The sequence below is a fragment of the Moschus berezovskii genome, chromosome 11 (assembly GCF_049115385.1).
Source record: "Moschus berezovskii isolate FMDL1 chromosome 11, NW_MosBer_1.0, whole genome shotgun sequence".
NCBI lineage: Eukaryota > Metazoa > Chordata > Mammalia > Artiodactyla > Moschidae > Moschus > Moschus berezovskii.
The window spans coordinates 81,102,010-81,128,192 of record NC_142470.1 but is presented as its reverse complement, the minus strand read 5'-3'; the positions used below and the strand labels follow the sequence as shown (position 1 = coordinate 81,128,192).

At 39.4% G+C, this 26,183-nt stretch overlaps 1 protein-coding gene across 4 annotated transcripts in view; it reads left to right on the top strand.

Annotated features, from left to right (window-relative positions):
- The window catches only part of CAMKMT (calmodulin-lysine N-methyltransferase), a 437,120-nt gene that overhangs the window by 365,424 nt on the left and 45,513 nt on the right, over positions 1-26,183 (top strand). For 3 of the 4 annotated variants that reach the window (XM_088841508.1, XM_055399990.2, XM_055399987.2), the window contains exons 4-7: positions 11,485-11,545; positions 13,533-13,587; positions 14,642-14,705; positions 22,738-22,804. In XM_088841508.1, coding sequence (XP_088697634.1) covers positions 11,485-11,545; positions 13,533-13,587; positions 14,642-14,705; positions 22,738-22,804 — 247 coding nt within the window. The remainder of the gene's footprint in view (positions 1-11,484; positions 11,546-13,532; positions 13,588-14,641; positions 14,706-22,737; positions 22,805-26,183) is intronic. The other variant, XM_055399991.2, reaches the window with a different exon arrangement.

Here is a 26,183-nt window from a genome sequence, read left to right as displayed (position 1 = left end):
TCACTCCACTCTATTGACACATTATGGCTCTTACATGATGGTCCAAGACACAACACATTCCTATTTTTAAAAGGGCTATTCCACCCTGAGACCCTGAACGTCTTGGGGAAGGATGTTACTTGGAGTAAAACTGGTGATGAAAGTTTTCCCTCTTTTTTTTTTTTTTGTCTGTGGGAAGGATGTGCTCTTTCAGGGAGAGCCTAGGGGGTGTTTACCTGCTGGTAGGAGCTCTCTGGTCTGATTTTCTGGGTCTACCTTTCCAGAAATGACTGTTCTCACTTTCTGACATCTTCTCTGACCAATGGAGATGTAGCATTTACTCACCTAGAGAGCTCTTGCTGGGAGATGTTTTTCTACCTGTGCTTTGAGACCTCAAGAGAATTTTTTCTGCCCAAAAGATAGTTATTCTGAGGAAGAGGAAATATGTTTGAGGGAAAAACACAGCATATATCTGAGAACAGTGCTCAGTACTAGAAAAGGAAAAGTTGGACTTGAGAAAGTTGCCTGTTATTTATATGCTGGATTAAGTAAATAAAAAGCTATCACAACTAGAATATATAGATGTAGAGTAGTTCTTTTCTGAAGCTGTGAAATTTAATTAACAAAGGCAGTTCTAATTCAGTAAAAGTGGATGTGTGATGAAGACTTGATCTCTAAGATGATTTTGAATGCTCTCTAAAATCCTTTGAATCCTTTCTTGGATTATAGTACAAATAAAACATTTTAACCAACCCAACTTCAACCTAAAATGTTGTAAACTAAAGCTCACTGACAGTTTTATAGCTTTCGTTTGGAAATGCACAAATGCCATGATCTATAGCTATTGGATTTAAAGATGGAAGAGTCCTTCAAATCAATTTGACCCTTCCAATTTATTTTTTTTTTAAAAATTATTTTATTTTTTGGCTGCACTGGGTCTTCATTGCCATGCACAGGCTTCTTGAGTTGCAGCACATGTGCTTTCTAGTTACAGTGCGTAGGCTTAGTTGCACCACAGCATGTGAGATCTTAGTTCCCCAACCAGGGATCTGACCTGTGTCCCTTGCATTGGAAGGTGGACTCTTAACTGGACCACTAAGAAAGTCCCAGACCCTTCCTTCCAATGCATTCTTGAAACTAGAGCCCTGAATATTCATTGGAAGGACTGATGCTGAATCGCCAATACTTTGGCCACCTGATGTGAAAAGCTGACTCATTAGAAAAGACCCTAATGCTGGGAAAGATTGAAGGCAGGAGGAAAAGGGGATGACAGAGGATGAGATGGTTGGATGGCATTGCTGACTAAATGGACATGAGTTTGAGCAAGGAGATGGTGAAGGACAGGGAAGCCTGGCATGCTACAGTCCATGGGGACTGTAGACACGACTAAGCATCTGACCAACAAAGAGCCCAAATATGATTTGTCCAAAGTCCGAAAATTAGTTGTTAACTGATCCATGAGAACTAGAAACTAGTTCTTTTGATTGCTGAGCCAGTCACCAGGGTTGAGGAATTAGTGTAGTGATTAAAAGATTGGACTTTAGAAACTGAGTTCAGTTCAGTTCAGTCGCTCAGTCGTGTCCGACTCTCTGCGACCCCATGAATCACAGTACGCCAGCCCTCCCTGTCCATCACCAACTCCCGGAGTTCACTCAAACTCATGTCCACAGAGTTGGTGATGCCATCCAGCCATCTCATTCTCTGTCGTCCCTTTCTCCTCCCGCCCCCAACCTCTCCCAGCATCAGAGTCTTTTCCAGTGAGTCAACTCGTCGCATGAGGTGGCCAAAGTATTGCAGTTTCAGCTTTAGCATCAGTCCTTCCAATGAACACCCAGGATTGAACTCCTTTAGAATGGACTGGTTGGATCTCCTTGTGGTCCAAGAGACTCTCAAGAGTCTTCTCCAACACCACAGTTCAAAAGCAACAATTCTTTGGCGATCAGCTTTCTTCACAGTCCAATTCTCACATCCATACATGACCACTGGATAAACCATAGCCTTGACTAGATGGACCTTTGTTGCAAAGTAATGTCTCTGCTTTTTAATATACTATCAAGGTTGGTCATAACTATCTTTCCAAGGAGTAAGCGTCTTTTAATTTCATGGCTGCAATCAGCATCTGCAGTGATTTTGGAGCCCCAAAAAATAAAGTCTGACACTGTTTCCACTGTTTTTCCATCTATTTCCCATGAAGTGATGGGACCAGATGCCATGATCTTTGTTTTCTGAATGTTGAGCTTCAAGCCAACCTTTCACTCTCCTCTTTCACTTTCCTCAAGAGGCTTTTTAGTGCCTCTTCACTTTCTGCCATAAGGGTAGTGTCATCTGCATATCTGAGGTTATTGATATTTCTCCCAGCAATCTTGATTCCAGCTTGTGCTTCTTCCAGCCCAGCGTTCCTCATGATGTACTCTGCATAGAAGTTAAATAAGCAAGGTGACAATATACAGCCTTGACGTACTCCTTTTCCTATTTGGAACCAGTCTGTTGTTCCATGTACAGTTCTGACTGTTGCTTCCTGACCTGCATACAGGTTTCTCAAGAGGCAGGTCAGGTGGTCTGGTATTCCCATCTCTTTCAGAATTTTCCACAGTTTATTGTGATCCACACAGTCAAAGGCTTTGGCATAGTCAATGAAGCAGAAACTGATGTTTTTCTGGAACTCTCTTGCTTTCTCCATGATCCAGCAGATGTTGGCAATTTGATCTCTGGTGCCTCTGCCTTTTCTAAAACCTGCTTGAACATCTGGGAGTTCACGGTTCACATATTGCTGAAGCCTGGCTTGGAGAATTTTGAGCATGACTTTACTAGTGTGTGAGATGAGTGCAATTGTGCAGTAGTTTGAGCATTCTTTGCCATTGCCTTTCTTTGGGATTGAAATGAAGAGTGACCTTTTCCAGTCCTGTGGCCACTGCTGAGTTTTCCAAATTTTCTGGCATATTGAGTGCAGCACTTTCACAGCATCATCTTTCAAGATTTGAAATAGCTCCACTGGAATTCCATCACCTCCACTAGCTTTGTTCGTAGTGATGCTTTCTAAGGCCCACTTGACTTCACATTCCAAGATGTCTGGCTCTAGGTCAGTGATCACGTTATCGTGACTATCTTGATCGTGAAACTGAGTAGGTGGGCTCAAATCCTTACTATGCCATTTAAACTTTCTGTGCTTTGGTGTACCTTGATGTGTCCCTTAGCTGGCCATAATGACGGTACATATCTTATAGGGTTGTTTTAAGGATTAAATGAGATAATACGTATAAAGTGCACAGCTCAGTGTTTGCCTGGTAGTAACTGTTCAAAAGTGATACTAACAGCAACAGCAACAAACACTAATTGCGCTTACTTGGCCCTCTTATTGGAGAAGGCAGTGGCACCCCACTCCAGTACGGAGGAGCCTGGTAGGCTGCGTTCCATGGGGTCGCGAAGAGTTGGACACGACTGAGCAACTTCACTTTCACTTTTCACTTTCATTCATTGGAGAAGGAAATGGCAACCCACTCCAGTGTTCTTACCTGGAGAATCCCAGGGACAGGGGAGCCTGGTGGGCTGCCGTCTACTGAGTCGCACAAAGTCGGACACAACTGAAGTGACTTAGCAGCAGGTCCTCTTATAGTTCATTCAATCTTCATGTTACCAAGTCCAAGCTCCTACTGCTGGTCGCACAACAGGCCAGTAAATTGAGAGACAAGTTGTTGGGGCAAGGAATTGCAACTTTATTTAGAAAGCTAACAAGCAGCCAGAGAAGATGGTGAACTAGTATCCCAAAGAACCATCTTACTTGAGTTAGAATTCAGTCTTCCTTTATACTAAAAGGGGGGAAGTGTGGTTGGTTGTTGCACGCTTCTTGGTGTCTAAATCCTTTGTTCTTGCAGCTGTCCAGGTAGGTTAGGCCATCATGTTCCTGTAAACCTCCAACAGGACAAATGTTTTTCTCTACAATTTTTTATTTCTATATGAATGGGAAAGAGTTATACTCTTAAAAATCAGAGCCTTGAAGATAGGTTATACTGTATATTTCAGGCTATAGGCAACATTTTTAACTTGTAGCAAAAGCAATAAAATATAAAGATTAAAGTGAAAGAAACAGATCCAATTTGGAGTCAGATTTGTTCTTCCCTATTACACTCTCATCTCTACTTACAGTGTAGCCAGTATTATTACTACCAGATAAGGAGGTGATGCAAGAAGAGCTTAAGTGACTTGCTAAGGTCGCAAAGCTAATAGGCCTCCTAGCTGTCTTCCAAGTTCTTTGCTGTCTGAACCGCTGGGACGGTGGCTGCGGCTGCAGCTGCAGTGTATTCCTTTTCCCCAGTGGTGCTTCAGTGTCTTCCTGGTTCTGGCTCCATTTCTCGTCTGTCACTTAGTTGATTTCGCAGCTGCTGCTCTAACACTGACCATCAGACTGAAGGCTGAGGTCTGGGGAATGAGCGCCAAAGACTCTTTTCCTCTCCCTGCTTCAGATTCATGCTGGAGCTGGGGCTCCTTTCAGCTTTCCCTTATTTCATAATCATCAAATTAATAGGTATCTGAATTAAAATTCAAGTTTTAAAATGTAATGCATTGCTCATAAAATCACACCCATAAACCAACCCAGTTTGTGGTCCTAGAAGAATATATTGTTGAAATACCTGGGCAATTTTTTGTGTCCCTTCACTTCCACATGCTCATTATCTATATCAGTTGTCTTCCCCGGAACAGAAGAAAACTGCAAAACAATTCATTTGGCCTTGATTTTGCAATCTAGTGGAAGGCAGTATAGCACAGAGGTTAAGAATAATGGCTTTAGAATTAGATTACCTAGATTCAAATTCCAACTCAAAGACAAAATATCTGCCTAATTTGGGGGAAGATTTCTTAACCTCTCAGTGCCTCCATTTTCTCATCTACCTTGTCAGCAGTCAGCATTCAACAAACATTAGAACGTCACAGAGCAAGCTTCCACCCACTCACTGTACAGGGCTACACTGGACATTCCATTTCACCCAGCTGTACTCGTGTTCTCCATGATCTGACTCCACACACACAGGCAGGCTTGTGCTTCATAATTACTGTTCAGAGCAAATCTGTTAATGGGCCAGAGCAGAAGGACAAGTATAGCACAAGCATTGTCTCTCTCTCTCTATATATATATATATATATATTTGATATATATATGATATTTTATATATATATATATATGGTATTCTTACTTATGATTGATTTTCAAAGTTCCCTTAGCTGGGACAAATATTTCCAGAGTTCAGTTTTGGTTTGATTTTGTGGGTTGTCCATTAGGAATAATAATCTCCCTGAAAGTATCATAAACATATGATCAAAATTGATAAAATTGCCTGGATAGACAAATGTCAAAATAATAACAAAGGCAAGAACAGCAACAACAGTAACTAACATTATTTTTAAAAATTATTATCTCCCAGGCACGTTCTAAGTGACTTATAGGCATTAGCTCATTTATTCCTCACAACAACGGTATGAAGAGGTACTGTTTTTGCTTGTACTTCACAAATGAGAAAACGGAGGCATTACCCAACAATGCTGTCTAAAGTGGCAACACCCCGACCCCTATAGTTATTTTCTATTTCATTAATGTTTTATTTTTTTCACAACATTTATTACTATCTAGAACTACTTTGTTTATTGCCTCTATTAAAGCTATTTGGTTAAGGACTTTGTTTTAATCACTGCTATCTCTCCACCTCCTAGAATTGGCCTTGCTTAGTCGCTCAGTCGTGTCTGACTCTTTGCAACCCTTTAGACTGTAACCCTCCAGGCTCCTCTGTCCATGGGATTTTTCAGGCAAGAATCCTGGAGTGGGTTGCCATTTCCTCCTCCAGCAGATCTTCCTGACCCAGGAATCGAACCCACGTCTCCTGTATCTCCTGTATTGCAGGTGGATTCTTTACCTGCTGAGACATCGGGGAAGCCTGACTGCCAAGAATTGTTGAATGAATGAGAGTTAAAAAGGTCAGGTACTTGCCCAAGGTCACAGAGCCAGTATTCAAGCTGAACTCTGTTTAACTCCAGAGCATGAGATAAAGTTCTTTATTGTAGCTTTTTATAGCTTGAATCCCCCTCCCTCGCATAATCTTACCCAAGCCTAGTATTTTATGAATGAGCATACTAATGCTCAGAAAAGCTACATAACTTCCCAGTACCATTTAGATTGTTAGTGGTAGACCCAGAATCAGACCCCAGGCCCCCAGCTGAGTTTTTGTACCACGAATGCAGCCTGAGGACGAGCTCATATAAAACTGAAGGAAAGTCCTATCCGTGTCTGGTATAAGTCATCAGCCCACTTCTTTATGCCATAAACTTACATCACACTTGACACTTGCCTCTCTCTTACCACCCCCTTCATCTCATTAACTAATAATTAGTTTGTCAGTATACCTTCTAAGTATAGCTCAAATCTTTCCACTTTTCTTCATCTCCACTAACCATCACCCAAGCCACCATCAGCACTGACCGCGGTAATTGTAGTAGCCTCCTACCCAGTTCCCCTCGCCTCCTCTTGCCCCGTTTCAGTCTGTTTTCTTCAGAGCAGTCAGAATGATCCAAAATGTGAATCTGACTGTACCACTTTGCAGCTTAAAATGTATCATTTACTTTAAGGTGCAATTTAAAATTCTTTTTTAAAGGCGTTTTTAAACAAATGTATTTATTTACTCACTGTCTTGACTGTGCTGGATCTTTGTTGCTACACAAGACTTTTCTCTAGTTAGAGCAAGTGGGGGCTCCTCTCTAGTTGCGATACGCAGGTTTCTCATTGCAGTGGCTTCTCTTATTGTGGGCTCTAGGGCTCGTAGGCTTCCGTAGTTGCAACTCCCGGACTCTAGAGCACAGGCTCAGTAGTTGTGGCACACAGGCTCAGCTGCTTCATGACATGTGACATCTTCCTGGACCAGGGATTGAACCCATGTCTCCTGCACTGGCAGGCAGATTCCCCACCACTGAGCCAGCCACCAGGGAAGCCCACAATTAAAACTCTTAACATGGCCTTTGAGCCTATGAAATCTGGCCCCTGAACACCCCCTTCAGTCTCATCTTGTCCTGCCTCTTCCTTTCTCACTTATTCTCCAGCTTCCCGGACCCTGTTTCCATTCCTGGAACATCAAACTCTTCTCTTCAAAGCTTTATTTCATGGTGCTCCCTTTCTGTGGACCATTCCCTCCAGCTCTGGGCCCCTCTTCCTCCTTTTCTTGTCTTTTCATCCTCTGGGTCTCAGCCTGCCTACAATTTCTACAAAGAAGTGTCCCCTGATGGACTCTTCCCAGCCACCCCTCTAACCAGCTTAAGTCCCCTGTGATTGGTTCTCAGAAGCACTCTCTATTTTTCCTACACAGTATTTGATACATTTATAATTAGGCACATTATTTGTGTTATTGTTTGTCTAATAGTTTTCTTCCCTAACGAGACCGAATCTCCAGTGACCATGCTGTATCACTCTCTGCTGATCCACAGAGCCTGAAATATAGTAGATGCCCAATAAATATTTATAGAGCATTCTGTATCTTCTTACGGATTTCCACTCTGAGTTCAAGACAAAGCAGAAGTGCTTAAGTAAAAGGAGACAGAGCATACACACTGAAAACAATCCAAGAGGTTTACCTACCCATTCCGGCATGAGCAGCTTTTCATTTTAGTAACATCCACTGGTGGGTTTCTTCTTCCAGAAGAGTCAGTGTTCTAGCTCAGGATGTGCTGGCCTCTCCATTTGAGTCTCAGGTTTTAGAGAGGCCTTGCTTCTGACTCCTGCATGACAGACATGATCACTTAGTTGGGGGAAGGTAAAGAGAGCTGCTGCTTACTTTCCAGACATCAACAGATCACAGAAAAGCCATTTCTCTGCTCTAAGAGCTAGGTGTGTTGTCATCACGGGGCAGGTACAAGCTGTTAGAGTCAGAAGAGGAGTCAGCAGTGTTGCCCATTGGCTACTGTGTGTCAGAGTCCCAGGACTTGTTTGTAACACAAACTATGGGAAAGCAAAAAGCTCTAGAATGGAAGTGATCTAGAAAGACCCATGTTTAGCTAAAGGTTCATGTCTCTTAATATCTACAGTTAATTTTAGAATTTGCTCAGGCTTTAGGTTGATCACGGATGTGTTTCTTTCTAAATTAACCACAAAACTTGACATTTAAAGTAATTCTAGGGCTTCCCTGGTGGTCCAGTGGTTAAGAATCTGCCTCCCAATGCAGGGGACATGGTTACGATACCTGCTCTGGGAAGACCCCACATGCCACAGAGCAACTAAGCCCTTGCCCCACAACTACTGAGCCTGCAGTCTAGAGCCTACCAGCCACAACTGCTGAATCCAAGTGCTGCAACTACTGAAGCCCTCACTTGCCTGGAGCCTGGGCTCCACAAGAGAAGTCATCACAATGAGAAGCCCACACACTGCAATGAAGAGTAGCCCCTGCTCACTGCAACTAGAGAAAACCCATGTGCAGCACCAAAGACCCACTCTAGCCCAAAAATAAAATAAATAAATAAATCTTTAAACATTAATAAAATAATTCTAAACTAGCTACTTCACAGATGACAAAAAGCTGGTTACATACATCAAATGGATCATATCACCAACTTTCCCCTTCATCACATCTAAAAGAAATCTCATACTCATTAGCAATCACCCCTCATTTATTCTGGACATTTAACATAAATGGAAAAATAAAATATGTAGTCCTTTGTGTCTAGCTTCTTTCTGTTAGCATGATAATGTTCATGTTCTATCCATGTTGTAACATGAATCAGCACTTTATTTCCTTATATTGCTAAATAATTGTCTATTACATGGATATACCACATTTTATTTAGCCATTCATTAGTTGATAGACATTTGGGTCATTTCCACTTTTTAGCTTTTATAAATAATGCTGCTGTGAACTTTTGTGTACAAGTTCTTGTGTGGACATTTTTTTCTTTTCTCTTGGATATATACCTAGGAGTAGAATTGCTGGGTTATATAGTAACTCTACATTTAACTTTTTGATAAACTGCTAGACTGTTTTCCAAAATTGCTGAACCATTTTACATAATTTCCCCACAACCTCACCAACATTTGCTATTGTCTGACTTATTCAATATAGCCATCCTAGAAGGGGGTGAAGTGCTATTTCATTGTGGTTTTGATCTGTACTGAGATAACCTGAAAGTTTAACAAATAAGCAAAAATTAAAATCCCTGTCCTTTCAAGGTTTTGAGGAAATAAACACTCTTATTAGAGTTGCAGCTTGGTACAGTTTTTGGAGGGGCAGTTTGATATATCAGAATGTGAGATATACTTGACTTTTGAATAGACTTTCCATTTCTGGCTATTTGACCTAAGAAGAAAAAAATTATATGTTGGGGAAAAAATGTGTCTTTATTATACCACTGTTTATAGTATCATAATATAAAAAACTTAGAAATTAACTGTCAAAAGGAAACTGGTTAAATAAACTATGATGCAAACATAAAATATTTAGGCAGTCATTAAAAATTATGCAGGTATAGTGTATTTTTATTGTCATGGCAATCTATCCATCACATACTGAGTGGGGCAAAACGAGATTATTTAATACCTCCCTGAGAAGATCCCACTTGTGTAAAATGTCTTTATGCCTAGAGAGATTTTTTTGGAATGGTGTCCAAAATGTTAACAGTGATTATATACTCGTGGTGGAATTTTAGGTGATTTTTAAACTTTATTCTTTGAATTTCTCATATCTAATTTAGTTAAAAATCAACCTCTATAATTTTTAAGAGAAAATTATAAAACTGTTTTAATAGACTATGCATTTTAGAAATCACATTTTTGTTCTTAATCAAGGCTTGAATTTTAGTTAAATATTCTTCCCCTATCATTATTTTTTAAATCCTCAAAACCATCTACTAAAGGCATAAAGAAATTCATCATTGTGGTGATTATATTCACTTGATGTGGAAAACTGTCTTGGGCTCTTCCTTCAGAGAATTTTATTATGGGTTTTAATCTTTATAGAGTTCTTTCTGTACGCCAGGTATTATGACTTTGGGATAGTGCCAAAGCTAATGATTAGGATCAGGTCAAAAATGTTCTTCATGTGTTCTGATTATTAGGATAGTTGTTTGAGGTTCACACTCTCTTCCACTCTTTTATCCCTCTTTGCAGGAGAATAACATTAACAATTTTCTTTTTCTTTGAGCTTGTTATGAGTTAGAAATTGTTTTAAATACATTTCATATACTTCACTCATTTAATCCTCACAGCAATCCTGTGAGGTTGATATTACAATAATATTATTCTACAGATAAGGAAACGGAGGAACAGAGAGGTTAAATAACCTATCTAAAGTCACTCAACTAGGAAAGGTGATGCTGGGGCTGGAGCCCAACTGAGTTTGGTTCCTAAGTACCTGTAGTTGTAACTGCTACACTCCACTGCCTCTCTTACTTCTACTAAATATAACTCCAGACACTTCATGCTGGTTTATTTTGTTTCTCCCCCAAATTGTCATTTCTACCAGAAATGCCAGGGAGACTGAGCTAATAAGAACAGGTGACTGGACTTTTCTGCAATAAATGTTCTATAGAGTGTGTTCTTTGCTGTTTATTAATATATGTATATCCATTGATTCTCTTAGCATTTTACTTACCATTTCTTTGACATCATCTTCTCTGAAATACCAAAAGTATAAAGAAAAAAATTAAGAGCACATCTGTCTTCTCTTTAAGCAATTCATATTCATCCATGAAAAATTATTGTCTTCTAAATAAATGATTTACAGATGATGATTTTAGGAAATGCTCTTCCACAGAATTTAATGGGTAGGGTTATTGTTAAATTGAAAGATGTACAAAGTTGGTGAAACTTACATTTCTCAATTTTATACTCCAGTTGGATTTTGGTTGAAGAAATGAAATAATTATGTATATGAAAACATTAGTATGGAGTCAGACAAGACAGGTATAATAACCTCAGTGGTTTTATTTGCTCCTGGAAGTGATTTTTGCTGAGTATGAGCTACATATGCAGTAGGTCTTCATGATCCTAATGAATTGGCCAAAATGAAGATTCATGTGTATAAGAGTAAGATCTACTTGAAATACCATTCAAATTTTAACTTTAAGTTCAGTTCAGTTCAGTCGCTCAGTCGTGTCCTACTTTTTGCGACCCCATGAATCAGCACGCCAGGCCTCCCTGTCCATCACCAACTCCCGGAGTTCACTCAAACTCATGTCCATCGAGTCGGTGATGCCATCCATGTTTATAATTTTGGCTGTTATTGTTTTTGCTGTTTTGTTGTGATTGAAATCTAGTAAAAATTATTTAGGATATTTTCCTGGAGGAAACGTTATAATCCAGAAGAAAAGAAATGCATGTGATATGACGTTGCTAGTAATAATTATGGTAAGTTTGATTCAAGTTGAAATCACTTATACTGAACATTATTTTTTTAAAGGCATTTCTTAAGAGCATGACTACAGAGAGTGTTTACAGAAGAAACTTCTGTTATCAAAAAGTCTATATCCACTTTTGTTTTCTAGGCATCTGGCCGGCTGAAGAGGTTTTGGCTTACTACTGCCTCAAGCACAGTAGTATATTCAGGTACAAAGCTGCACTTAAAAATTTGTTTAGTCCACTATAGGTACTGTATCTACATGTTAACGATCACCATGATTACATTCTTCAAATTAAACTGTTAAAAGTATGTATAAGAAAGGAAGAAAGAAATGAAGGAAGAAAAGGAGGGGGAAGGTCATGGTGAAAACATGTTGCTTCTGAAAAAGAAATCTGAATTGCCTTTGGGTACTAATATTGCACAGCAAGCTTTTTGTTATGTGTCAAAGGCTTTTGATTTCCACTCAAGGCATTTTATTTCACTTTGATTTTGGGGAAACGAAAGTGAAGCTCCAATCAATCCTTACTGATTGTAAAGGTCAAAAAAAAAAAAAAAAAGACATTCTTTAAAGTTCTGCTAGGGAAGTCACTGTGGAATATTTGATAAATAAATACCCCACAGCTATTATTTAAAGATGCCATCCCATCCCTTATTTTAAAGGTATTTTATATATCTAACAATATGTACTTGTAAAATATAAATTACTATTACAGATTCATGCTATGGAAAAGAATGTTTTCAACTGTGAATGTGCATTGTAGATTAAACCATGAATGGGATTACAAAAAAAGAAAAACTCCTTTTTAAAAAAAATGCTGAAGATGTTTGGTAGACTCAGAAAATATGGGTTTTTTCATTTCCATTCTCATTTTATAAAAGTTATCCAATATATGCTCCCTTAATAGTCCATTATGATTACAGACAAGCCATTAGTGATCATTTTAACAATATATGCTTACAAGATCGGATGTATGTTGTAACAATATGTATTTACAAGACTGGGTCAATAATATATAGTTTTTGAAGCTCTGTGGGTCCATATTTACCAACCAGTTTCTAATTGCTTGGTTCATATTTACCAACCAGTTTCTAATTGAATAACTAAATACTCATTATGTGTATTTCAGAATAAGAATGTCCTGGCTTGGCTGCTTCTTCTTTTCCCTCTATTCTCACCTCTCCCTCCCTTGATTCTATCTTTTTTTCCCCCTCTTGCTGAGGAAATAAACTTCCCAAATTGGGAAGAAGAGACAATCTCTTAAGAGTATAAGCATATAAAGTAAGAACAGGGAAGTATTGAATTGAGTTTCAGAGCTGCCCTGTAAGTCTGGCATTTGCTCATCTCACTGTGCTTAAGCTTGCCTGGAGCTCCAATCAGCAAGCAGTGGGCCAGAGCAGGAATGTCACACGTTGAGGGCTGATATTTAGGCACAAAGAGGAAGGTAAGTGCAGAGTGCCACCCCCGACTGTCAGCTTTAACTCTGAGCCGCTTTACTTTGGAGCGGTCAAGTCAGAGCCCAGTCATTCCTTGAGCCTGGGTTTGCTGGCTTAACCATATTATGTCCCCGCATTGTTTATTCACTGTGTTGTGTTGGGGTCTATTGTTATTTATGTGTTAATTGCTAAATGTTCCTTGTATAATTGTTCTTTATGGGGACTGTTCAGCTTTCCAAAATACTGCTGTTTGTTTTAGATTTTTTTTTAAAATTCAAGATTGCATGTATTTGTGTGTGTGTGTGTGTTGTGTGTCTTTCACTATAATATAGGTATATACACACTCACATATATTCTTCATTTACTTGTCTAACTGTTTTTGAAGGAATGAATGTGGATTAACAGTGTTATCCTTTCCTAACAATTATCTTTCGCTACTCTAGCTAGTTTAGTTCTAAAAGACAGCACCATTGACAGGGGAAAAAAAGGGAACCTTCTCAGATTTTTCAGCTCAGCGGTGGTAATGTTGCAGTGAACACTAATGAGGGAACCCCCACTGGTTTGCCTGCTTTGTGACTTTTCTATTTCATAATTATTTTTAAAACGCAAAACGACATGAGGTAGCCTCGTCATGTCTCTTCAACTTCCTGGTAGCGCCGTTCTTACTGCAGATGGCAATTTGTTCTTGTAACATATATATCTCTCTGCCCATTTTCATCTCATTTGTATGGGTTCTACCATTTCTTTTCTCTCTTTCAGGGACCTTGCTGTGTGTGAGCTAGGGGGTGGCATGACATGCTTGGCTGGGCTCATGGTAGGTCTTTTCTCAATTCCAATCCCATTCAGAGAGAGGAACAAAAGGAAAAATGTTCCAGGGCCTCCAACTGCTGGGTCAGAGAACCGTCAACAGCATCAGCTGCGGTCAAGCTGCCGGGTCTTGAGAGACCTTCTAGATTGACTTACTTTCGGATCATATTGATTTTATGGTTGCCTCGATGAGCAGAAACATTTTACCTCAGTGTAGTCAATATCGCTTGTTGTGACATTCCAGGCCTTGCACAGTCTTTCTTCGCCATAGTGAAAGCATTTTTTTTTTTCAGATTATAGTCCCATTTGCTAAGATACAGGAATAGCCCGGCAAATCACAGTTGGAGCACCATGATATAGCTGCTAATGTTTTGCCTGCATTATTACACCAACAAACATGATCCAGAGCGCTCAGTAATTAGATTCTTTTGAATTAGATTGGCCATTCAGGAACGTCGTTCCCCATTCTCTGGGTTCTGAGTCATGTATTCAGGAGATATTATGTAGCAGCACAGTGCATTAGACAAGTTTTTATGTCTCTACAAATAAAAGCATATTGTTACACTGATTGGCATTTGACAAACCTGTCGCTCTTACACAATGTGTCAGGGTTACAGCCCAATGTGCGAGCATGTCAAAGCTCACAAAAAAATTACCCTCACAAAGCCATCTGCCTGCAATGCAAAGTTATATGAAGGGCATCAGGCAGTCAGACAGAAGCAAGCTGAAAGGCAGAGTGACAGCCTTGTATGATGGCTCTACTAGATAAACAGAAGCCCACAAATGAAAGCCTCTCAGAATACCATCATCCGCTGTCACAATGCAATTACCGAACAGAATGATAGCAAGATAGAGGCTCCCGCAAATGGAATGATAAAAGTATTGACTGATTTGATTGAATGATTAAAATAATGCAGACATAAAATGAAAAAAGATTGAAGATTGTTACAGAGAAATAGGTGAGGAAGCATGATACTGAAGGCTTGTCACTCCTGTCTTCACTTCCACACAGACAAGCATATTTGCTCATTGTTTGCTGTGCTCCCCCTTTTTTTTTTCAGGTTGCTATTTCTGCAGATGTCAAAGAAGTTCTGTTAACTGATGGGAATGAAAAGGCCATCAGAAGTATCCTTATTCAGATAGAAAACGGGCTTGTTGTGCTCATTCCTTTTCCTCGGCTGAGTAACAATTGATATAAAGAAAGACAGCATGGGGTATTAAAAGAGAGTTCCCCCCACACACATGATAAGTAATTAAGAAAAAGTAGAAATATATGACATTCATTGCATACGACTATTTTTTTTTTAATTTCGGTGGATTTTTATACTTATTAAAGGAGCTTATGATTTGTGGACCACTCAAAGCAATAAGAACATTTGTTTCATAATAATTTTCAAGCACTCTTGTCCTTTTATTTTTATTGAAATTTGCTAGGGTAAAATAAATGATTTAACATTTATTATATCAGCTGTTGCTTGCAAAAATTAACTTCCAGCTTCATGTTCCATTATTACCTTTCTTCCGTGTGGACCATGGAATTGTGTACCTACTCTGATTCCCGAGGAGTCCCCTGTATCTCCCCACTGGAAACAGTTATCAGGTTTTCATTATTTCCTTTTATTTAGGATCATAAAAGCTATCTCGTTTTTTTTCTGCTATGCTATTACAATTCAAACCCCATTATATTAGATTATGCTTTACTAATATGTACACAGAGTTCATGAAAATTGAACTGTACTTTAACTAAAAAAGCAAGCATAATTTGTGGCTACTTTAGCAATCGAGCTGATTTGTTCAGGGGCAGTTAACAGCCTTTAGAGATTGAGAGGAAAGGTGGAGGATATATTTGCTCTGGATTTTTTGGTGTGCTTTCTATTTACATTACGAAAGAGGCAATCTACTTATTTGAATTTTAGGCCCCTAAAATGCCAAAGCAGTGTTGATTTTTGCAAGAGGTAAGCATCTTACCTAGAGCCTATTTTTGAATTTTCTTTTTCTACCTCTGCTGTATGATTTTTTGAAAATAAAATTTGCAGCCGCTCTATCAGCCTTCTTACACAGGAGGAAGGAGGTACCAGAAGCACAGAAGCTAATATTGTTCAGCGGCACTTGTGTGCTCTACAGAGCCCCACCCAGCTAATTGCCTGGCAGACTTTAAAAAAAAAAAAAAACCAGGAAGGAAAAACAGCCAATCACAATCTTGGCCTTTCACACAAGGGAAAGAGATCACAAAAGGTGCTTCCTTTTTTAAAATGCAGGATTTTAATCATGATTTTCAGACTGTCGCAAGTTTCCCAAAATATTCCTGAAGATGAGCGGTGTCGCTTCATTCACTCTGCTTTATTCTGAGTTCTTCCCTGCCCTGTATCATTTCACTCAGCTCCTCCTCCACATGTCAGGGAACACAGAAAGCAACAGGAAGTCAGGTATGCTGGCTCAGCCCCAATGGATGTTTTTTGGGGTTAGAAAAAGCCGGATTATTAGGGAAGAGGAGGTCATTTTAACCACAGAAACTTCCAGATTGGGCCCAGCAACCTGAGGTTTTTCTCAAGTCAGCAGGTGTCTTATTCAATAGCATTAGAAACCGATTAGAACTTTTATCAAACTATGGGAAGCATCTGTGGTCAGTATGTAAATTTAATTGTACTAAAATTACTGTTGAGCTAACCTACAGAGCTTCCATAGAAGGGAAGCCATGCTATTGTCATTAATTAATGCACCTTTGCTTTAAACAGCAAAGATGCCATGCCAGCTCTTGAAATCAGAGAGGAAATCTCAATTCTGTATTCACTCTGCCGGCCTTTCAAAGAAATGATTGGTACAGCCCCCTCCCAAGAAAATGGATTTTTAACATTTGGTCCTCAGAAGCTCAGCCCTGAGAGTGCTTTATTGTGCTGGGTTTTACAATGGGTTTAATATAGCGGGGTGCCAAAGGGCAGGAGGGGAAGAACTTTACAATGTAGATAAAGTAGGTCCTTTCAGGATGCAGACCAAAACTGGTAGCATGTTTTATTTCATCTCTTAGGACTTTCCTGGCAGAGTTCAGTTTTTATCACGTTGTTCTATGTTTGTGTGCCTTTTTCTGTTGTAACTAGATCTAATTTTTTTTTAATTAAGAGAAAAAAGCATGCCAAAAACCTTAAAATTTGGCAACATGTTTTCCCTGCTTTTACTACTAATGTTATTGTTGATTTACTAACAGAGCTTACAACTGGCGTTCAATGGTAAGATGTTTTACTGAGTGAGGTTAATATGAATGAAGTTTTTTTTTTCTATTTATGTGCCCACTTTCTCTGAGAAAAACGAATTCACTGAATCACATACTGTTGATGCATATAGATTGAAACAAACTCATTTAAAAATTACTGTTTACATCTTTCCTTTAAAATTTTAGGAAGCCTAAATTATATAGCAGTTGTAGGATATTACCCAAAAATTACTTTCTAAAAAGTAAAAGTGGATGTCAACCAAAAAAAGAGGGAGAAACATTGCCAAAAGCCAGAAAATCTCTAAGCAAAGCTGCTAATTATTCTTAATGGGCAAGATGAGCACATTAAGAAACAAATGAATACATCAGTGAAATGTAATTGAAAATCGACCTGGCAATCGCACATCACATCTGAGTATTGGCCTGTATATTATTCTCATTATTTAAAAAATTATTTTTGTTTTTCTTGGATCTGAATTGAGTGAATCCAACTGAACCTTACTTCCTAGTCTCTTAAGCTTCTAAGATTCTGATTTTTAACCTTAAAAATAGCATTTTCTGATATTTCCTATTTATCATCTGTTATTTCTATTTTTTTAATACATGAGGCAATGAATGGAGACATTCTGAATCTTTATATCATAGAAGCATATCAACTAGTTGTAAGCTTATTTACTGTCTCCCTAAAACATATCAAATGGATTTGGCTATGTCTTCTAGAGCTCTCTATCTTGAACCTGGAAAGCTAGATGTGGATTTGAAATTTATAAGTGGAGATATCTGAAAAGAGATTAATACTTAAGGGATAAGGGAATGTCATAAGTCCTAAATATTTTCTCAGACTCATCGTTAGATGTCCCTGAGGTTCTCCTTGATCCTTAAACTGCATTACTGGGTCTAACCCATAGCCTCCCTGAGAGCTGCCTCTCACTTCAGATGCCATCTTATCTGTACCCAAAGGGGAAAACAAAGGCTAAATTGGAAATGAAATCATTTGGTTCATCCAGTTTTCAAATTTATCCTGAAATCATATGAACTGTGTTCTCTTTCCTTTGGCACAGCCCTTTTAGTGTAATAAAGAAAGAAACCTCCAAGTGCCCCAAGATAATTACTCAATAAAGTCTGTAGTTGGTTTGACAATGACATAAGAATAGGGAAGAGAAGTGGTATACTGAGTTATTATTGATGCTAAGACCTTTCTGAATTATAATGAACAAAAGTACAATACCTCAGATGAGCAAACCTCTCTGGTCCACTCACTAATTTGCCCAACAAAAGGACCCTGCCTTGTCACATCCTTAGTGAACATCAAGCAGGTTATCTGCAAACTATGGCAATGATTGATAATACTGCCTCATGCTCCTAACCCAAACATCTTATCCCCACAGTATGCACAGTCAAGATCATGATCTTGAGCTTAGGATTCTCCAAAAATGAATAAATCTCCTGTGCATTTTAAAGGAGATACCCCTGGCTTACAATATTATTTTATTTAACAGACTCCCTGACTTGAATAATTAATAAATTAAGCTTCATGTGGACTGTGCAGCCTGTGGATGGTTGAGGAATCATCCAGCCTATCATCCTGGGCCCAGGCCCCTTCCTCCAATATCAGGGTCAGCTCTTCTTCTATATACTAGATAGGTCCAAATTGCACTCTGTGTGCCTCACATTGGGTAGGAGCTCAACAAATAGCTTTGGAAAATTAAATTGAAAGTAACTAACAAATGAAGTGAATTAATTAATTAAATGAATTAAGCCACTATTAACTGCATGACATTTCAAGTCATGCTAAAGATACAGCAGTGAACAAGACAGACCAAGTTCTGTTCTTAGAGGACACAGAGTATACTTTGGCTGCTGCTGCTGCTAAGTCACTTCAGTCGTGTCCGACTCGGTGCGACCCCATAGATGGTAGCCCACCAGGCTCCACCGTCTCTGGGATTCCCCAGGCAAGAACACTGGAGTGGGCTGCCATTTCCTTCTCCAATGCATGAAAGTGAAAAGTGAAAGTGAAGTCGCTCAGTCGTGTCCGACTCTTCGTGACCCCATGGACTGCAGCCTGCCAGGGTCCTCCACCCATGGGATTTTCCAGGCAAGAGTACTGGAGTGGGTTGCCATTGCCTTCTCCCATACTTTGGCTGGAGAACATTTAAACACGTGAAAGACACTGAAAATCTACAGGGCAGAAGTTCTTTGATTCCTTCCAGTTATTTAAATCCTACAATTAAAATGTTCATATACTTAGTTTTGAGCATCAGAGAAAGAAAATAAAGCTTACCTGCCAAGCTTCACTCTAGTTACCCTCCTCAGCCTCTCATCCCTCCAGAGCTTTTGCCTGAATTATTGAAAAAGATAATGAATTGACATGATTTAGGTACCTGCTAGCTGTTAGGCACCTACTATGTGGTACTCCAATGAGGCTATAAAATAGGTACATTATTCCTATTCCTGAGATGGAGCTCAGAGAATTTATTTTACCCAAATTCACATAGTTACTAAGTGTCAGAATGAGCACTGGAAGTCGGGATCATTTGACTTCACAGCTTCCCTGTCATACTCATTAAACTGTTCTGTTTTACCGAAAACTAGAAAGATTTTGTATCATCTTGCACTGGAAGAGAAGACTTCTCATCTATAAGCGTAACAGTTGACATTGCTAACAGAGTTCAAAGCACCTCTAGATGGTACTCTCAATTCATGAGGAATAAGCACCTTCAAGAATATTTCACAGCCTTTAAATTAGCAAATATTGCCACCTCAAGCATTTTTAAAATCCTCCAGAGATCAAAATGAACAGGATTTATTTTATAATTTCATAGCTTCCTACCCTCATCTTTGAAATGCAATGAAACTAAAGGTAGCAGAAACCAAGAAAATAATGCTTTGTGACACACAGTGTTATTATTATAAAAATACTTATACAATGCCAATTCTCAAAATGTGTATCAGCTACTGATAAATATAATAATTGCTAATTATAGGAGGAGGCTAATATTTTAAACAAGACTTATATATAATTAGTTTAACTAATTATATAACATATATATAATTTGTTCAAATAAATATTATTATACAAATATATATATATATACATTGAAGGATAAAAATCAAATAAAGCAAAATTAAGATGGAGCCCCACTCTTGAACTATGCTTTGTTTGAAGAGGAAATGTAGTTACAGAATCCTGGTTTGTTTTAGCCACAAGCGTATATTCTGTATCTCGAGAGGTCCACTTGCCCAGATGAGACTGAAGCCGATTGCTTTTTATCTATTTAATCAGAAATCACATTAAGACTTTCTTTGCACCCAGCACCTCCCACTGAAGTCTTCCAGAAGGTGGGTGCATTCAGAGAATAGAATTTGGTCCATGCTGTTGAGCACTGTCCTGGACAGATTGACTCGATTTGATTGAATTTCCTTTATTACCCTGAAATGACACAGAAGAATGATAAAATCTATGATTGGACACAGCGCCAACCAGAGGAACCACCTGAAAACCTGACCTAAACTGAAAGGTGGGGCACAGAATATCAGGATATATCTTTTAAAGCAATATTTTAGTACACGATTGCCATTTTTTCCCCTCTTGGTACTTGTTTTAATATAAAAAAGGCCTCCTAACCCACAAAATATATTTCCCTCTCAGTTCTAAAAATAAAGCAGCCTAAATACTGCTGTGAATTTTTTCATTAATAATTGCTTCTAGAATATAAATACATATGCTTGCTTCAGCCTGACCACCTGGAATCACAGGCTTATAAATTGTATAAAAGTATATAGTGTTAAGATGTTTACTAAAAATTATTAATAGGTTTTCCGAGTTATATAATTTAACTTCCCTGTGACTATTTCATAAAAAAGTGTACCTCCACTAACAAAATAATATGTTTTGCTTGATAGATTGGTCATGTACTCATACGACGCTACAGGTGTGCGGGGCACATTACAGCTTGTGGTTTGGATGTCATGGAAACGCCGAGAAGGGTGTGGCCATTGTGAGGGGGAGCTTAATCAAAGCCAGTTGTCAATTGGCTCTTTACTAATTTAGTTCTCAGAATAAAGATGTCAGCTGTCCTTTTCTACAAGACATTTCACTTAGAAGACTTTCCTGAAATACTTTCTTCCCGAAATAGACAAAACTGTAGGCCGATGTGTCATTTTGGTTAATCAAAACAAGTAGGCAAATTAGTCTCTTTTATTTTTTTAATGAATGTAATTTAACAGTATTTAATTTGCATACAAGAAAGTTCACCCAGAAAAAAAAGAAAAAAGTCTGCTTTATAGCACTTTTGTAAACCTCAACAAAGCCCTTCATTAGGAGACCTAATTGATTTTTCCTACCCACTCCCGCTATCACAGTACCTGCTTATTCACTCAGAGAAGAAATGGGTGTGCCTGGTGTTTCAAGCAGAGATTTAGGTTAAAATGTCCCATGGCTCTGTTCTTGCAGGGAGATCTTGGCCAGTGCTTGCTTCAAGCGTTCAGGAACTCTGTTTTTCTGAGCAATAGGGGAACGTCGCTTGTCTGCTTGGTGCCCTCCCCATGGGCCCAGTTTAGTTCAGCTTGCAGCCTTCACTGGAATTATTTTATTTCTTGTTTATTTAAACCTTGACTTATTCCAAAACAGGGATTTTGAGGCTTCTTACAGGGGCATCACAGACTCAATGGATGTGAATTTGAGCAAACTCCAGGAGACAGTGGAAGACAGAGGAGCCTGGCGTGCTACAGTCCATGGGGTCACAGAGAGTCAGAAATGACTTAGGGAATGAATGACAACAACACAGGGACACATAGACTATACCATATAAAATAAATGAGAAAGCAAGGGCTGTTGGACAGTAGAAATCCAAGCAAACATCATGAAGGCAGGAAGAGGACCAGAACAGAAAAGATAAGCCATGGGAGGAGCACTGTGGTTGTTCAGCTTCGATCATCCATTTGACTCTGAGTTGCACACGGACCAGAGCAAAAAGAGAAAGAGGAGCAGTTATAAGATTTTTAGTGTCCAGAAGTTGAAGCAAAACTAGTTGATCTGAAAGCCAGTTTTTCCCGGTGTTGAAACCTGACATGATTTGTCCTATGGGCTCTTATGAAGATGGCACTGTGTGATGTAATGGACCAGCTCCTCAAAACATGGCTTCAATAAATATGGCTCTTTTTGTGCAAGTTCTTACATGCCAGCAGATGGCCAATTGGCCAAACTATAAGTCTGTAAACATAATTCTCCAAAGGGCCTTTCACTGAATTGACTTTCTTCTTCAGTAATTATGTATTTTTTTAAATTTTTATGTGGACCATTTTTAGCCTTTATTGAATTTGTTACAACATTGCTTCTGTTTTATGTGTTGGGGTTGTTTTGGCCACAAGGCATGTAGTATCTTAGCTTTCCACCCAGGGATTGAACCCACACCCCCTGCATTGGAAGGTAAAGTCTTAACCACTGGACTTCCAGAGAAGTCCTGATAATGAGTTTTCTCTCAAAGATTCTCCAAGCTCTTCTCCATCTTTCTCTTTTCACTTTCCCACTCCCAAGTCTTTCACTACTGGCCTTTCTTTAAGATTGGAGATACTTCAACTTGGAGAGTCTGAGAAAACTGCCGTTGCTCTCCTCACTGACTAAGAGAGGCTTCCCCTGGGGCTTCTAGCTCTTTAAAGCAATCAGGACCTAGCACCTATGGTACAGTCTCCCTTGACTAGTACCTATCACGCTGGGCCCTGTCAATGTGCTCCCTGAATGTCTATTTCACAGGTGATAAAGCTCCAGTCCAGGGAATTTAAAAAGCTTGCCTGTGGCAGGAAAGTCAGCATTTGGCTGCAGAGTCAGTGCCAGACCCGTTTCCTCTGGCCTCACACACTACAAGCTGTTTCCACCCAGCTGATCCCATGTGTGACTGGGGGGAGTTGGTTGACAGTCACTGCAGATGCTTTCTTAACTGTGTCCTGTAGATGTGACAGACATCATCACAAGGAATCAGAAGGCTGGTGTGTTTAAGACTGGAAACATATCAAGCTGGTAAGATACCTTTTTGCCTTGAAACACTCTGGTTAAAACTGCTTTTCTCGGTACTATGGGTGATTATTAAAACTAATAATAACATTTATTAAGCACTTGCTGTGGGTCAGGCGCTGTCTTAAGCACCTTAAAAGTATCTTATTTAATGCTCACAATCTGTAATGAAACAGGCAGGCATTTTCATTATCTACAAATAATAGATGAGAAAAATGAAAGATAGCTATGTTAAACACTGGGTTGAGAATGATTTAAGGATTGAGAAAGTACACTATGAGTTTGGGAGAAGCCCAGCCCGGGACCTCTTTGTGAATGGGTCTGTTTCACTGGTGTTCAACCAGGCAGGGGGTGGTGGGCGGAGGGAGGCAGTTTTCCCCCGGGGACTTTTTTACTGTTATAACTGGGATAAGATAGTTGCTACTAGAATCTAGTGGAAGGAGGCCAGAGATGCTGCTGAGCATCCTACAATGCTCAAGACATCCCACCACAACCCCCAAAAAAGAATTCTCTGGCTCAGAATGTCAATAGTACCAAAACTGAGAAATCCTGCTCTATTTTATGGTTTCAAACTGGTCTAGGTATTCATTCCCTAAACAGAAGTTTCTCCTTCTTATCGAAACTAGGAGAAATTCTTATGCTCAACCAAAGCAACGCTACTATGATGCTACATTTTAATTTTGCCGTCAAGTAATGAATATCCATTTAGTAGTTTTCACAAGAAATTTCTGTATCTGTGCATTTTTCTTTTACGTGTTTAACCACAGACATTATTGGGAGAACAGTCTAAGTTTGAAGTAATTCTTTAATTACTGTTAATTCGTCATTCTTTAACATTTTGAGTTTTCTCTGTTTGAGGGTGCTTTCCCACCCCCGACCCTGCTCAGCTTGGGGGAAAAAGAAAAGGTGGGTGAACAGCTGCTGCTGCTCTTTAGTTGCTAAGTGGTGTCTGACTCGTTTGTGACTCCATGGACTGGAGCCCACCAGATTCCTCTTTCCATGGGATTTCTCAGGCAATACTAGAGTACTAGTACTAGGGTTGCCATTTCCTCCTCCAGGGGATCTTCCCAACCCAAGGAATGGACCCAGGTCTCCTGTCTGGCAGGTAGATTCTTTACCACTGAGCCATTACGAAGCCCAGGTGAACAGCAGCAGTGCTTAAAAACTAAAGTGTAAAACATGGGATGAGGAGATGGAGTAGCAATAACTTTTTTTTCTCTTATATTAGCTGGTGAGTGTAAGGTGTCCACGTTTATTTTTTTAGTATGGTATTAGAATGTTCACAGTAGGCCGATGGCATGGGGGCAGTATGCTCTGTGTTTCTCAAATAAATGAACAACCAGTTCTGTTTCCAGTAGGTTCAAAAAAACAGCACTCTATTACCTGGGCACTCTTCATTCTTAGGACAGCTTTTATTTCACGGTGCAGACTGCCATACCCTTCTGTGGAAGACTTCATTTTTGGATGTGATTTTCAACCTGGTCTTTTAGTTATCAATCAAAAGCACATTTTCTGTGTTGTCCTCATTTACATTTATTTAATGCTTAAGGTCATTTGTGACCATTTGAGTGTATTTCAGCATATGGAATCAGGAATAATAGATTTCAGCATCATGCTGTGAAGAGAGATTGTGTTTTTACAAGACATAATGTTGTTTACTGGGTGTTAATAATCACTAATTAATAAACATATCTAGAATTCTAAAATGTTGCATTTTGGTGGAATAAAAATGTCAAGTGTTTAACTTATGGAGTGCAGTAGTATTTTCTATATCCCTTCATAAAATAATGAAGTTACATAAAGAAGCAAAATGTTATTGTTCAACACAGGTTATATCCAAAATGCCTTTGTTTCTGTTTGGTGTTCTCAAAAATGCTATTTCTAATATATGATTCTGAGATGTACCTGGATGTATAGTCTATAATGTCAGTAGTCATACAGGGACATCCAAGAAGAGGAGGTTTTTTTCTGTCTTTATTTCATATTCATTGTGGTCAGTTTCTTCTCTTTTAACCACTATAAGCATTTTGTCCAAAGTCTACGAAAGCATTTTGCCAGAAAGCAAGTGAATGAGTCAGTCTTTGAAATGCCTTGATCTCATATTAAGGAGCTACTTGACCACTTAACCTTCAAGAAACTAAGAGGAAACTGCCAACCAATGATGCAATAATCAGCATCCCCCTGTATCCACTGCTTTCCCACCCATAACCAGTACAATATGATGAAAGCATTAGCTCCATGCGAGATGAAATAAAAGGAAATCATTCACAAAAGAGCTAAGATATAGTTCAATATTCTTTTTTAGTGCCTCAATGCATATGCAGAATTTCTTCTCCAAATTGGAGGTGTGGAATAACAGTAGCGACAGATAGCTAAGAGGTATTTACCATAGCTATAAAGCCCACACGTGAGCCAAATATTTCTGCTATTAAAAAGCACTTCAAAGCTTGACATGAAGTTTATAACAGCTGAATGTCTCCTGTGACTTCATTTGCAAGGAAGATGTAAAAGCAGAAAGGAAAATCGTGATATGAGAACCGTGAACCTAGGAACTGGTGTTTTTAAAAAAAGAATGATAAAGCGACCCAGAAATTTGACAGGCACTCCAAGCTCCTGTTCCCCCTGCCCTGCCAATTGTCTCAGGAACCAGCATTCCTCCTGTGACCAGCCTCTTCCTACAGGGCAGACCCAGGTGGGGTGGGGCTCAAAACTTACATTGAGGGCCCTCTTTGGGATGATGAATTCTATTAAACCTTATTTTGGCAAATTGTACAGAAGCAACGACCATGTGAACCCCTCACTAGGGCTCCTTGTGGGCCTGGGGAGGGGCCTGTGTGAGGGAGAGGGGTCTCAATGTTTAGGCATCATTAGCTTGACAGTAAATCTACTGCTGCTCTCATTACCACCAGTAACCTTGCCTAGAATAATGCTCTTGCCTTCCAAACTCTTACTCCCTCTGTTCCATTTTAATGCGAGTGTGATTGTTGCTCGCGAGTGTGACTGCTCAATTGGAAAGATGTATTTGTAAAAGCCTAGACACTTTCAGTTCAGTTCAGTTGCTCAGTCGTGTCTGACTCCTTGCGACCCCATGAATCACAGCACGCCAGGCCTCCCTGTCCATCACTAACTCCCAGAGCTCACTCAAATTCATGTCCATCGAGTCAGTGATGCCATCCAGCCATCTCATTCTCTGTCGTCCCCGTCTCCTCCCACCCCCAATACCTCCCAGCGTCAGACTCTTCCAGTGAGTCAACTCGTCGCATGAGGTGGCCAAAGTATTGGAGTTTCAGCTTTAGCATCAGTCCTTCCAATGAACACCCAGGATTGATCTCCTTTAGAATGGACTGGTTGGATCTCCTTGCAGTCCAAGGGACTCTCAAGAGTC